A 15,502-nucleotide genomic window follows, 5' to 3' on the forward strand; every position below is an offset into this window, starting at 1 on the left:
AAGTTGCTTTCTACTAAGACTTCTTTAGATATGTCTTAATAGCTTAAAAGTAACTTATTTACAAGTGAATGACTAGCATATAATGGTGGTTTTATCTTTGCTTGGTGGATACTTCTAGAGAGATCTTGATTTAGAGCTTAATGTCATACTTCATCAACTTCCAACCTCCTATGAGAATCAAAGTGTTAAAATGTTGTTTTTCTTTCTATTATATGGTTGTTTTAATCATTCTAACTCTTGCAAAATGATCATTGATAGGAATAAAACTAGTTTTATTTTTGTTCAAATCATAAGTCATTCTTTGCAATGTTTATGTTTTTGAAACAATTTTTAAATAAAACCCAACAACATGAATAATCTAGTTAATTTCCACATCTTTAAGATGTTTATATGAATAATCAATTTAACATAATTCCTTTTTCATCCTATAATGGTATTTCCAATTTCATATCACAATCTGACCAATTTTACAACTTCAATGTGAGATTTCTAAACTAAACAACCAAATTTGGTTTTGTTTTTTTTTATGCTTCTAGTCTCTTATTACCAATAAGATCTCACGAGTTTTAAAGTTTTAATCACCAATTCAAAAAACCATCTAACAATCTTTATTTAAAAGATTTAAGCCAAGGTTTAAAAATTACATTCAAACTTGGCTTCGACAAATGAAATCAGAGAGGTAGTCATATCTTTTGTTATAACATCTAGTAGATGAACAATGAACACCTTGAGCTATAACCTATTTGTTTCCATTGCCAACACCACCTTTTGTAGAAGATTCATGAACCCCTAATGATGATGAGGGCACACCTAAAGCTATGACATCTTTTCTTGAACCCTAAAGCAAAAATTGAAATCATATTTCAGAGCAATACAACAATATTAAAAATAGAAATTAATTGAGTAAAGTTAGAAAAATTGTACCACGAGATTTTGATCATCTCTTTTGGTTGTCAAAGAGAGTTAGGTAAACTCGTAGATACTAAATACAAAAATCAGTTAAAACCACAAGATAAGAGGATATAAATTATGATAGTTTGTAAACTATTTGGGAATAATTATGTGATTCATACTAAAATTAATTGGTAAAACATATGAAAAATGGAAGACAAATCAAAGACATAAGTTGATTACCTTCAACTCAACATCAACAAAGTTATTTTCAAGTGTCTACATCATCCATTCAACACGAGAAAGAAAAATCAAAGTAACTCAATTGATAAGAACATCTGAAAAAATGGAAGACAAATGAAACACATAAATTGATTACATGAACCTCAACATCAACAAAGTGCTTTCCGAGTGCCGACATCATTTGTTCAACAGGAGAAAGTAAAATAAAAAGAAAAATTAAGAAAAATCATACAACCATTGACATTATAAATCCAAAAACAGTGTTTGTAGAGAAGTGGTATTAACAAATAGTAGCCTCGGTGGTGTTGCTGGTACATACATAGTTGAGAAAATATAGATGTTCGGTTTTGATACGAAATATAAGTTTGTTTTTTCACAAAAACCGGAAATGGAAGACTTTAAAAATAACATGTTTATTTTTAGTTCATAAAAAACCCAAACCATCATGGATCGATTTATAGATGTTAGAATGTATTAAAAACAACCATATGATGTTTTAGAGATAACATTTGTAGCCTTTGAACCCACTTGGTTTTAGGGTGTTGATGAAGATGTAAAGATCAAAGAACATGATCTTCTCTACAAGTATCCTCCATCAAGATTAAGGTGCTCGGAATGCTAGTTCCTTCTTGTATAAAGTAATTCTTAAACCTTTAAGTGCTAAACTTAAATAAGCATCAAAGGAGAAGCGCTTTGAACCACTAAAGACTTGAATGATCTTCAAAAGAAAATCAATAGGAATAACACTTTGCTACTTACGGTTTTCGTGAGAAGAAAGGAAGAATAAGAGAGTGTTTCACATAGCCAAAACAAGCTCCATGCACTCTCTTATATAGTCCATGAGAAGCAAAAGCAAACCCATTAATTAATATAAAGTAATGACCTTACTTAAAGGGCATAGGGAACAAAGTCGGGAGGTTGACAAGAAACCTCTCATGCTTGCTTATGGTTTCGTCCATGGCTCTTGGAAAAGACAAAAAACTGTCTCCAACTTTATCAACCATGGTAGAGTAAGTCTTTAAGTTAATCATGGTTAAACAACAAAGTGTCCAAAACTTTGTACATGACTTATTAAATCACACCATATGATATAATAACCAGTGATACTCTATTATAATTATTATTTTCACAAAACGATATATATTCCTAATTAAAATAAAGAATTGATATTATTTATTAATAATCATATTAATAATAAATATACAAAATGTGCCAACTTGATAAAGGTGAGAACCTATATGATCATATATTATTAGCAATTTCACTCCATAATGATTCTTGGAAATATAGATTCAACAATCTCCCACTTGCACAAGATTCATTATAGGCTAATATAGACAGTAGTTGATGTCTAGCAACGGGCTACTGCCCGTAACAACATATGAAGGGTGACATCTCATCAGCAACCAATTTCAGGAGCTCTATACTACAATTGTTACTAAAGTTGTGGTATCAATTATTCATTTGTGTCAGACATCATGTTGAATATGAGATATGGATCGCAATCAATCTCATTTAGTGTTCAACTTTTAGTAAGGGCTTAAATGTCTAATTTTCAAGAAATAAGAGGGACAAATCCCATCTTGACTACATACGCCCATCAATGTAGCTCATGTCATACTGAACGATGGCCCATATGACCGCCCTTTTATGGAACAACGTTAAATCATGTCAAAGCACAACAATTCCTACACTTCAAGTCCCAAATATGTATTTCAGGTATAAGAATACAAAGATACAACTTTGATCAAAACATCATTCTTGACTACGATCCGTTAAGTGGTTTTGATGCGGGTCAAGTCCAATACTTATTTTCTTAATCAAGTATCTATGAAGTTGGTATCAGCTCTTGTTATTCTCATCTCCATGAGAATTCACCAATCCACTCATCTTAGTCTTACCTCATAGATGCTCCCGCAACTATGAACGACTATGGACATTTAGAATAGCCTAGTTATTCAAGGATTTAAACATGCTAACATAGAACACAACAATTATTCCATGAAAGACTCATATCCAATATATCAATTCATTTCAATATATGTTGTTTGTGTTGTTCTAATATCCAAATACTAAGTTTCAATCAAATGCATCTACTAATGTCAACAAGGCCCTATAGCACCAACATGACTTTCATGCTTTAGCTAATGAACGAGTTTTGTTAAGTAGATTTGACAAACTCAATTTGTATAAACTTTGTGAATACAAACATTTTCAGTTTTATATATATATATATATATATATATATATATATATATATATATATATATATATATATATATATATATATATATATATATATATATATATATATATAGGTTTAGGTTCTATGGAAAATAAAAAACCCTAAAAATCATAAAAATGCATAAAAAAAATACTTAGAGATCACAAAACTTTTTTTTTTGAATTTTTTTATAAAAAATCACAACTTTCTTTAAAAATTCGCTGAAAAAAATCAATTTTTTTTAATTAAAAAAAAAATTCAAAATTTTTTTCAGCGAATTTGTATAGAAAGCTGCAACTTTTTATTAAAAATTCAAAAAAAAAGGTTTTGTGATCTCTAAGTATTTTTTATGCATTTTTATGAATTTTAGGGTTTTTTGTTTTCCAAATGACTACAACATTAAATTTTTGAAAGGGTAAAATGAAAAAGATGACATCATATTTCTGCTTCAATTGATTTGTTGAAATTACAATGCTATAATTGTTTAGATTAACAGAAAAACATTAAAAAAAAGGTTACCTTTTTTTGGTGATAGCAAGCCATAGCTTTCTCAAACTCTGCTCTTTTCTCAGTTGCTACATCATATATATATATATATATATATATATATATATATATATATATATATATATATATATATATATATATATAGAATGTATTATATGCTTAAATATGACTTAGATACCAATAATTGTGTAATAAGATTACTCATAGTCATAATGAACTATAGTTTAAGAATCTTTGTACATGGTTCTCCAAACCACAATGTACTCTAACTCTAATTTGTAACTATAATTAAAATTTACATGGAAACACTATCCATGTATCTTTCTCTTCATTCATAATGAAGATACACCCGATTGAGATTAAGAATCATCTCAATCTATTTGAAAATTTAGCACATGTGTAACAACTTTGAACATAGAATTCTTTTAATTACTCCACAGATTAGGAATATTTCTCTAGTTCTTGCAAGTACTTTAGAATGTTCCTATAAGTCACACAATGACTTGTTCTCAGATTATACTGGTATCATTCGACATGCTCTAAGAATACGACGCATTTGGCCTTTAGGCATAATCATGACATATATGATTAATCCAATTACAACATCATATGGAACACAATCATATTATCTACTTCAAAACATTTGCACTAGGATTTTGCTCAAAATCATGTCATGTGGTTTTTGATAGGATGACTCTCTCAGAGTCCTTTATCTTAAGCTCTTTTAAGATCCTTGACAATTAATTCAATTTTATTTAATCCTTTAAGTTTCCATGATCTATCTATATAGATCTTTATTCCAAGAATTAGTATGTCGACTACATATAAGACTAGGAATGTTACTGCGCTCCCACTAGCTTTGTAGAAAACACAAGATTCAACTAGATTCATAATTAAATCACACTATATAACTAACTTATAAGAAAGAAGATTCTTACTTGGAGATGTTAGCTTAAATCTTGGAAAGATTTTCATTCATGTATGTTTTCTCCATTAAAAACTCACTTACTATTTATATTCAAACTATATTGAGGAAGATTAATCAAGCCCATACTTGATGATCATACATGAATGCATCTCTATGTGTTTTATTAGTTTCTGATCAACTATTGAGCAAATTCAACAACATTTGAAAACTTTCTAGTTCCAAACTATGATGCATTTAGCTTATAGATCTTTAGCTCTTAAATCTCCAAATGGCTCCCACTTAGAAAAATTACTTTCATCCTAAACAATCATTTAGGATATTCTACATAAATGCAGTTAGTAGATGCTAGAGTGGTTGAACTTATTGTCTAACATAAGCTCTAAGGCTCCATACCTTTTAGATAAGGATAAACCATTTCATCCTTAGCCTAAGAGAGTATTTAATCCATTTGTTTGGTTGGAAAATATATGTGTTCAATATATATTTATTGCAGTGAGCATAATTCCAAAAAATTTATAAAGTAAATAGTTCTTTTAAAACATCATACAATAGACTGAAAGGTCTATTTTTATCCTCTTTAAAAACTTGTACTATCGACATTTATCAAGTGGCTAGGTGACCCTATCCCACTAGAGAATACGAAGCATACCTCGAATATCAAGAGATAGATTCAAGTGACCAGGAGATCTTGTGCCACAAGAAACATACTAATGACGAGTGAGTGTTTTTTCGGAATGAGTTTTGAATCGATTCCACAATTCATAAGATGTTCCAAGAAGACTTCGTTGACAAAACTCATTTTATTTATCACAACGAAAGGGTAATGATTATCTCATTAAGTTGTATTTCAATATTCACTATGAAACAATTTGAGAAAATCAAAGGTTTCAACAATAAATAATAAAATTCGTCAATGAAATTGAATAAACATCTATCACCAAATCTATTCATGGATTGAAACGATTACATGCATCACTTATGTATAATTCTTTGTCAAGACCTTTGTTCTTTAACTACTAATAGATGAATATGATGGGTTTGATACAAACAATCCTATGTATGCATGCAACCCTAGATTTGGATCTATGTTTTTCACTATTAGATATACAACTTATGAACACAAGAAGAACCCTAGCATGCACCTAGGTATTTCGAAATCTCTATAGCAGAAGTGATTACATACCTTGTTGTTATATTGCAATAACAACACAAATCTTCAATCTCCTTGTCTTGGAAAGCAAGTACCATAAGTGTAGTACCTCTAATGGCTCACAAACACCACAAGCAATTGGAGAGGCAAGAGAGAGAGATGGGAGAGGCAAAAATCGGCTCTAGGTCTTCTTGGGATCAAGTGGCCGATTTTCTTAGGCTTAAGGGGTCTTTATATAGGGTAGAGATTAGGGTTTCAGTCCTTATCCTCATCTGGTTGCTTGCCCACCAAGCGGCCCATAAGATAAGCCTTGAATCCTTATCATGGACGAATTCTAAGGCCTTATCACCTTGAATTCGTCCAACCTATCCTTGGGGCATCCAATGCCCTAATTTGCAACTATCACATAATTACAATTCAGCCCCTCTAGTTTAATTAATTACATTTGATCACAAAATTAATTCTTAATTAACTATTGACCAATATTAATTAAAAAAATATGATTTCTCCTTTAATATATTATACTTATAAAATATTAATAAATCACAATAACCTCTTTCTCTATTATTTCTCCAGTCAAGTTGCTCTGGTGAAGGCAACCCAAAAGGACCATGTACAACCGGGTCAAGTACTTACCAAATATGGTTACAGGCTTAGACACTAATCCAAACAGAAGACACTTGGGAATCATCTTCCCATATAAATAGGATTCACATATATCAAATGAATCAAGTTCATTTGCCATCAAAAAATTCCATCCATTTGAAGTTGGTATATGTATTTTTTATTTATATATTGTCATGATGATTATGACATAGATAAGTTCCAATAAAATATCATTTGATTATATATATGTGTTATGATCAGAACTAGTAACTTAATGAAAGATTATAGATTTACTTCATAAATAACATTATGAGAAAATATTATTGAACACAGAATACATCGTTTCAGAACATAAATGTGAACATCCATTAAACGATAAGTAAATCTAGATTTATTCATAAATTACAATTGTTACATGTCCCTATAAGGATAGGTACAATACGTCTGTTGTTTAAATAAAAGATACAAGACTATAACAACACTTGTTATATCTTCAAGACGAAATACCATTCGTTTGTAATCAGTTGATTATTTCTTTCGATCATCAACACATAATATCAATTATTAGTGTCACATGAAGTATTACATACTCAAGTGAATGATGGAAAAATAAATAGTTCTATCATATAGATATCTAAAGTCTTGTCCAATTATACTTCTTCAGCTCGATGAGATGAGAGGAGTAATTCCTCCTTTTGTGTCCAATTTCTTCCACAATAGAAACAACACCAATCATTTGGTCCTTTTTTGATTTTTGGGTTTATGTTGTATTTCCCTTAACTAAAATATAAGTCTATATGAGTGCATATTCTCTTAGACTTCCTTTTATTCAATGCTTGAACAGACTTGAAGCTATTTCTAGTGTTCTGATTGAATATATGCTTTACTTGATGAGACATCTGATATGTTTCATTATTATCCAAGACTTTCTACAAAACAAGGTTAATTACTCCAGCATGATGTGAGACACATCAACATCATCACAATAATACTTCCATAAAAGTATCATGATCAGACTAACTGGCTTATAGAGGTTGTTCAGGTTTGAGATCTTTTAGTATATATAATTTCTATTTATCCTTAAGGAAGAACCTCAAGGTATTATACCGGTTATAGAAATTATAACCATCAAAATTAAGTTACTATCTCTTAAAACTCAACAAAAGAGAGGTTTTGCAGGGTGTAAGAGTATTAAAAGTTATCAACAGAATTTAACAAAGTTTCATTTAGTATTTTCAATATTTAGTCTTTAAAAATTAATACCTTTTATTGTTTCTTAAAATATTAATTTATTAAAATCTATAATCCAAGTAATGAAACAAGTAAATGGTTAGGTGACCTTTATCCCATAAACTTAAGCAAACTCGGTATGTAGCGATTACCAATTGCATACAATATGTAACTCCTATATTTTGGGATCCTAAACAACTATTGCTTAGCTTGTCATGTTTATCCCATGTATGCATCGAACCTCTCATGCTTAGGTGACCTTTATCACATAAGATTCTAATCAAGTCATCCTATTTGAAACAACTTGTAGCATTGTAACTAACCAGTAACAAGGTGACCCTTTAGAAACCAGAAACTACAAAACTACCCCGAACATCAAAATCCAATCCTAGTGACCAGGTCACCCCTTGACATTAAAACCCTCAAATGATAACGAGTGTTCTTCAAAAGGACGGTAGTGACTTGCATTTTTAGAAAAGGTTTTATATATGTTTTACAATTATAGTTTATAAAAACATAGTCTCATGAATATTGCATGCATCCAATAATTCAGTACTCTTTTGTAAAATTCATATCACTTGTTATGAGGTTCTTTTGGTACCAAATAAAAATTCATTTTATTTGCCATTAACCGCGGTCAATTATAAACTAAAATCCGGTATTTTAAAGTTTAGTTGTAGATCGGTTTTAAGAACTGCTACTAGTCTTAATAAAACTTTATTTTATGCTTTAGACGTGGAGTTTTGGATGAGTTATAAAATCACTATTTTAAATCTCATTTTAACAATCATAAAACTTATGACTTCATGATTTTGTAGAATAAACTCATTTTATTTTATAAACTCAATTTTATGCATTTTATGATAAAAGTTATATTATGATAAACCAAAATTTGGGTGATGATACTTATGTTTTAAATCCTATTTAGCATGCATAAAACATAATATAAACATGTTGCGTTATGTTTAAAACACTAATATCATATTTTATGTTTCGACGAAAAAATAATAACTAGTATTATAGTTTCGACGTAATAACACTATAAACCGATTTTTGGTATTTTTAACAAAAACTCCTTATTTATTATAAAGACATGTAGGTGATGTTTGTTTTTCTGAAGCCAAAATGTCTGTAGTCTGCGGACCACATCTGCAAGCCTCTGCAGCAGAAGAGGTGAACCAAACGTCTGCAGTCTACAATAAGAAGACTGTTTGTTTTTTTAACATCTGCAGGCTACTAAAATAAACTGAATTTTAAATAAAATTATTTTACAAACTTCAAATGATTTTTCAACACCAAAATTTTAATAATAAGTGTCATACAACATTAAAAATAAAATTCATGCAACTTGAGTCATATATTCACGGTCATACAATAAAAAAATGCTTTTACAATAACAATTTCATTTAAAACAATTCAATATATATTGTGCATCAACTGCTCAGCAATTTCATCCCGTAACCGAGTCATATATTCACGGCCTGCTGCAGTACCATGTGTTGGAATCCCGTCTTCAGCATCATCAATTGCCACATTGTTATTTCGAAACGAGACATTGGGTTCATCGTATCGTGCGAAATACTCATCACTCAGTCCTTCTCTCCTTATAAAATTATGAAGCGCAAAACATGCCATGGCAATGTTTCTTTGTGTAACAAACGGGAATGGTGTCATCCTCTTCAATATTGGGAAGCGTGCTTTCAAAACACCAAAAGCACGCTCAATGACATTCCAAAGATTTGCATGTCCATGGTTAAATGTTTCTTTATTTGTCAATGCACGTCTTTGACGAAAATCTCCAAGCCAATACATCAAATTACGATAAGGGGCCATAAATCCTCGAGTGTATGCATACGCGGCATTGCAAAGATAATATTTGTCTGTAAAAAATGCAAAACACTATCAATTTTCAAAAGAAAAAAAAAACATATTTAAACAAACAAAAATTACCTGGTGGTGGAAATAGGAATGATGCTTGAGGATCGGCTACTGCTTCTGATAATATTCTAGAGTCATGCGCTACCCCTTCCCACCCGGTCACAACAAATGTAAAAATCATATTGAAGTCACAAATTGCCAATACGTTTTGGTAGCAATCTCCATTTGCCCTACTTCTATATAAGTCTTGTTTCTTAGCAGGGACAACAACATGTATCAAAGTGCCATCAAGTGCACCAACCGCCCCTTTGAAAACCCGTCGTAGCCTCCTATTATGTCCCAGAATGTTTGGATTCGAATTAAAAGAAGTTGGTACTATAACATCTTGTGCGAAAAGCATCATTTTTTCCAACACTTCATAAAAAAATTAGGAATTGTTTGCTTCGAGTGTTGAAATCTCCGCTTGATAATCACGTAACGTTGATTATGGCCGATCATCATAAAAAACATAGCCATCTTTTCCTCAACCGATACATGTTTGATGTCCTTTAATGAGTAATTTGTTCTAAAATGAGCACACATTCGTACAAAAGAGTCGCGGGACATACGTAGTACTTCAACTCATTGTAAACGGTTACGATGTAATAACTCCAATGTGTATTCATGTCCCGTCATTTCCGAATCATTATCCCACAATCGTTTCAGACCCCTCTTCCAAAAATAACGGATGTACAGGTACATAAGAATTACAAGAAGTAACTTTTGATCGTGATCCATTATGAACCTAAAATCAACAAAGTATAACTTTAAAAAGCATTACGTTAATTATATTTCAAGTAGCCAAAAACATTACAAAAACCATATTTCAAGTAGCTAATAAACATTACATTAATCATATGTCAAGTATCAAAAAGACATTACATAAACCATATTTCAAGTAGCAAATAAACATTACATTACTCATATTTCAATTAGCACAAAACATTAGATAAACCATATTCCAAGTAGCAAAATAACAAAAAATAGTTCCAACAACGGCAAAAAGACCTAACAAAATAGTTCCAACAAAAGAAAAAAAACTAACAAAATAGTTTCAACACAAGAAAAATCAACGAACAATCTTTCCGTCCTTCAAAACTCCTAAACTTGTACCCGTCATCTCAAGCCATCCTCGTAATATCTCGGGAACATCGGGCAAATGCATTCACATCTCTCTCATTTTCATGGTCGCTCCAAAAATATGATATGCAACAAACCGTAAAGGATCTGTAGGGCCTAACTGAAGCACCTCTAACTTCTCTAAACATTGAGGAATTGTATACCATTTAGTCAAACTTTGTAGAGCATTTTTCATTTCAAATGCTAAATCGTCAGCAGTAATAGAAGTTCCATAAGGAGAAGAAGCAGACGGTGAGGCACTAGGAGCTGTAGGAGTTGAGGGTCTAGCCCTTTTCTTGGGGTTACCGGATGGTGAAGCAGCAGAAGGTGAAGTAGCAGAAGGTGGTGGCTCACAAGCATGATGGGACATGTCATCACCATTATCATCTATTGCAAGAAAAGGAGTGGCGGTAATCTGAAGTGGTGGAGCACTATAAGAGGATGCTCCAACTACTGATGAGGATTGGGTTGAGTAACTCCTAAAATTACTAGTAGCACTATTTCCATCAAAAAGAAATGCACAAAGATCTGGAAAAGGCAGTGGAATTGTTTTCAATGAATCAGCCTTCGGATGCCCCTAAACCCAAATGTAACAAAAAATATTATAAGAATATTTGGCAACTTCAAACATAAATGTTTATTATATATATATATATATATATATATATATATATATATATATATATATATATATATATATATCTATATATATATATATATATATATATATATATATATATATATGTATATGTACCTTCTTAAAATCATCCCACTCCTTCGCTGTTAAGTTAAAAGTGTTTGTTTGAGAATTGTATATATTACCAGTTTTGTTTTTTTAAATATACCCATCCTGTGTATTTAGCTTTCAGATTGTCATATGTGTTTTTCATTTGTTTTTGACTCAAATGAACACCAAATTTTTGCTCAAGAACTCTTCCAAGACTTATCCATGAATCTTTCTACAAACTCAATCCTCTTCTACCAACACTCTCTACTTCTTCAATACAAGTATCCAATAAGCATTTTAAATGCTCATTGGTACATTGTTGTTTTTTTGTCATTTCTAATAACCAATATATCATAGACAAATAAGATTTTATAAGGTATTGTAAAAAGTATTTTCAATAAAAAGTATTTTCAACAAAAATCACAACATTCACAGCAATATTTCATATTTCCAGCACAATTTTTCATATTTTAATCAAGAAAAAAACTTGATTTCAACAACAATTCACAGCATTTTGAGCAACATTTAACATCAAATTTAAGAAAAAACAACCATTTTCAGCAACAAGAATCAACAAATTTGACTAGATTATAGACTTTTCGTCAAGAATAAACAACATTCACTATTTTCAACATATTAAACAACAATTTGAAACAATAAAAAGTATTTTCAACAAAAATCACAACATTCACAACAATATTTCATATTTCCAGCACAATTTTTCATATTTTAATCAAGAAAAAAACTTGATTTCAACAACAATTTTCACAACAATATTAAACAACAATTCACAGCATTTTGAGCAACATCTAACATCAAATTTAAGAAAAAACAACCATTTTTAGCAATAAGAATCAACAAAGTTGACTAGATTATAGACTTTTCAGCAAGAATAAACAACATTCACAATTTTCAACAACAATTTTTAGCATATAAAACAACAATTTGAAATAATAAAAACTATTTTCAACAAAAATCACAATATTCACAGCAATATTTCATATTTCCAACACAATTTTTCATATTTTAATCAACAAGAAAACTTGATTTCATCGATGTTATAGATTTTCAGCAACATTCAACAAGAAACTTATGCAAGAAAGGAAAAGGTATCAACAAATTTGAGAAAAACAAGCATTCCCAGCAATATCTAACATCAAATTTAAGATAAAAACAACAATTTTCAGCAAAAATAATCAACAAATTTGATTAGATTATAGACTTTTTAGCAAGAATAAACACAAATTTCATGTGAGATTTGAAAAAAAAGGAAACAGTGCATACCTTCAAAAGCTGTGAAGTCCGACAGCTAAGAGGAAGAAGAAGCGCAGCGCTGTCCGGCGTTCTGGTCGGCGTCCTGGTCGGTGGAGAGCGCTGGCAGGGAGATCGGTGGTGGAGCGAGGGTTAAGGCGTCAATGGTGAAGATGAGTTCTTTGAAGGCGTCGACAAGAAGAAGTAGCTGCGTTTTTTAGGTTAAAAGCCCGCATATGTGAGAAGTGGGTAGTCCATATCTGTGTGGTGAAGACATCGCGCATATGTTTTTAGATCTTAGCCCTTCGAAAAAAACAAACAGTCTGCGGGGATAAAAGTCTGCGCGTTATCTGCGGGATGCAGACAAAAGTGGTGCTGCAGAGCTTTTAAAAAAAACAAACGACTCCGTAGTTATATAAAGTTTAAAAATCATTTAAACTATTTCAAATATTTTAAATTTTGGTATTTATAAGTTGTACAATAAAACTATTTTCAACAAAAAATTGAGTTTTAACCGGTAACCGATCAAATGTTTTTATAAATATCTATTTCTAAACATTTTATGTTATCTTTTAAATATTTTTTACTTAAACTTCAAGTGATATTATCTTATGAAAAAATGTTATTTGACATGTAAAAACCATTTTTATACATAAAACATAACATATGTTTAATATAAAATAAACATCACAAACATGCATTTTAATGTGTATAAACCAAGCCATGTCTAATAATAATTTTTGTGAGCCATCACAAGAATTATTAAGTATTTCCTAAAGGACATAAGAGACACTTCAAAAGGTCTTCAAGCTCCCACTTGCCAAGTCAACTCGTGTTTGCAAAAGGACTTCAAATCTTCATGTTGTGAAAGTTGCAACACTTAAACCATTAAGACTATAATTAAGCCAAAAACCAAAAGTAGAAGCTTGTGGTTGGGATTATGGTCTTAAATGGGTAAGGGGTTATTTGTTTTTTTTTTGTGTAGATCTGCACAACCACTTTTGTCTGCACCGTACAGAGAACGCGCAGACATATGCTCTCGCAGAGTGTTTGTTTTTTGGAAGTATGCAAATCAAAAAACATCTGCACGAGCTCTTCCTGGCGCAGACATTGGTCACTGTCTTCAAAGGTCTTCACGTCTCATTTTAATCTAAACAAAAAAAAGTCGCCTATCCTTTTTTCCTTTCTACGCCACCTATATTTTTTGTTGAAATGGTTTTTTTTAATGTTTATGACATGAAATTAAGTTTGAAAAATCAGTTTATTTAAATACCTGCAGACGTTAAAAAACAAACAGACTTCTTATTGTAGAGTGCAGACATTTGGTTCACCTCTCCTACTGTAGAGGCTTGCAGATATGGTCCACAGACTGCAGACATTTTGGCTTCAGAAAAACAAACAGCACCTAAGTCATCTTCAAGGAGGCCATTTCTTCATCTTGTTACATGTAAAAAGAAATACTACTAGTCTAACTAATTTATTACAACAAATCAACAAATGAAAAAATACATATTTATCTATTACATCTTACACTAATACAAATATGACTTACGGACACACCATAAAAGTGTGACCATATGCATATAGTGATATTTTATTTTTTCACTATAAGTGTGATAGAAGGTGACACCATCGTATGGGTCTTATGGTCACTTTAGAATGTAGTGTCCATATGATATGAAAAAAATGTGGCTATATTATGAATAAATAAATATCAACCAAACACAACACAAATGTCCAAATGACTTGTTTATATACAAGAGCATATCAAATATTACAACCAACAATTCTTTGTTTTTTCTAAGGCAACTTTTATATAACCAAAATGCATGAAAAATTGTTATATATAAAAACAAACAATTTTAACCAAAAAGTTGCCAAAGAAAACAAATATGGATTTTTCTTAATAAAAAGAAATCCATGCTTGTTTTCCAAAAACCAAAGATTATCAAACATAAAAAAATCATTCTAACATATAAAAGATGGCTCTGATACCACTTTTGGGTTTTGATACGAAATATAAGTTTGTTTTTCATAAAACCCGGCAACGGAAGACTTTAAAAATAACAAGTTTATTTTTAGTTCATAACAAAACCAAACCATCATGGATCCATTTATAGAGGTTAGAATGATATTAAAAACAACCATAAGATGTTTTAGAGATAACCTTTGAAGCCTTTGATCCCACTTGGTTTTGGGGTGTTGATGAAGATGTAAAGATCAAAGAACATGATCTTCTCTACAAGTATCCACCATCAAGATTAAGGCACTTGGAACGCTAGTTCCTTCTTGTCTAAAGTACTTCTTAAGCCTTTTAGTACTTAGCTCAAATAAGCACTAAAGGAGAAGCACTTTGAACCACCAAAGACTTGAATGATCTTTAAAAGAAAAGCAAGAGGAGTAGCACTTTGCTACTTATGGTTTTAGTGAGAAGAAAGGAAGAAGAAGAGAGTGTTTCACACACCAAAAACAAGCTTAATGCACTCTATTATATAGTCCATGAAAAGCAAAAGCAACCCCATTAATTAATATAAAGTAATGACCTTACTTTAAGGGCATATGGATCAAAGTGGGGAGGTTGAAAAGCGACCTCCTATGCTTGCTTATGGTTTCGGCCATGGGTCTTGGAAAAGACAAAAATTGTCTCCAACTTTATTAACCATGGTAGAGTAAGTCTTTAACTTAATCATGGTTAACCAAAGTGTCCAA

General features: G+C 31.0%; 1 protein-coding gene and 1 long non-coding RNA gene across 3 annotated transcripts; both read right to left on the reverse strand.

The window, feature by feature from the left end:
- Window positions 1-9,195: 9,195 nt before the first annotated feature.
- Window positions 9,196-10,060, reverse strand: LOC111910136 (uncharacterized). Its single transcript, XM_023905918.2, has 2 exons — window positions 9,730-10,060; window positions 9,196-9,659 (listed from the first exon to the last, which is right to left on the reverse strand). Exons 1-2 carry the CDS (start codon window positions 10,058-10,060, stop codon window positions 9,196-9,198), a joined length of 795 nt encoding a protein of 264 aa, XP_023761686.1.
- A 526-nt stretch (window positions 10,061-10,586) lies between these two features.
- On the reverse strand, window positions 10,587-15,241 carry LOC122194491 (uncharacterized). 2 transcript variants are annotated; one of them, XR_008232567.1, is made up of 3 exons: window positions 14,067-15,241; window positions 12,827-13,988; window positions 10,587-11,392 (listed from the first exon to the last, which is right to left on the reverse strand). It is a non-coding gene; the product is annotated as an uncharacterized LOC122194491 (long non-coding RNA). The 2 variants fall into 2 exon arrangements; XR_006183155.2 differs by having other exon boundaries at window positions 12,827-15,241.
- Between the last annotated feature and the right edge of the window lie 261 nt (window positions 15,242-15,502).

Source organism: Lactuca sativa, chromosome 5 (assembly GCF_002870075.4).
Source record: "Lactuca sativa cultivar Salinas chromosome 5, Lsat_Salinas_v11, whole genome shotgun sequence".
Taxonomy (NCBI): Eukaryota; Viridiplantae; Streptophyta; class Magnoliopsida; order Asterales; family Asteraceae; genus Lactuca; species Lactuca sativa.

Bases quoted from the DNA above. Each gene is read 5' to 3' on its own strand.
- LOC111910136 (XM_023905918.2), bottom strand. From the start codon at position 10,060: ATGATGCTTTTCGCACAAGATGTTATAGTACCAACTTCTTTTAATTCG. The intron at 9,660-9,729 runs GTAATTTTTGTT...CATTTTTTACAG, and splicing joins ATTCCTATTTCCACCACCAG to ACAAATATTATCTTTGCAAT.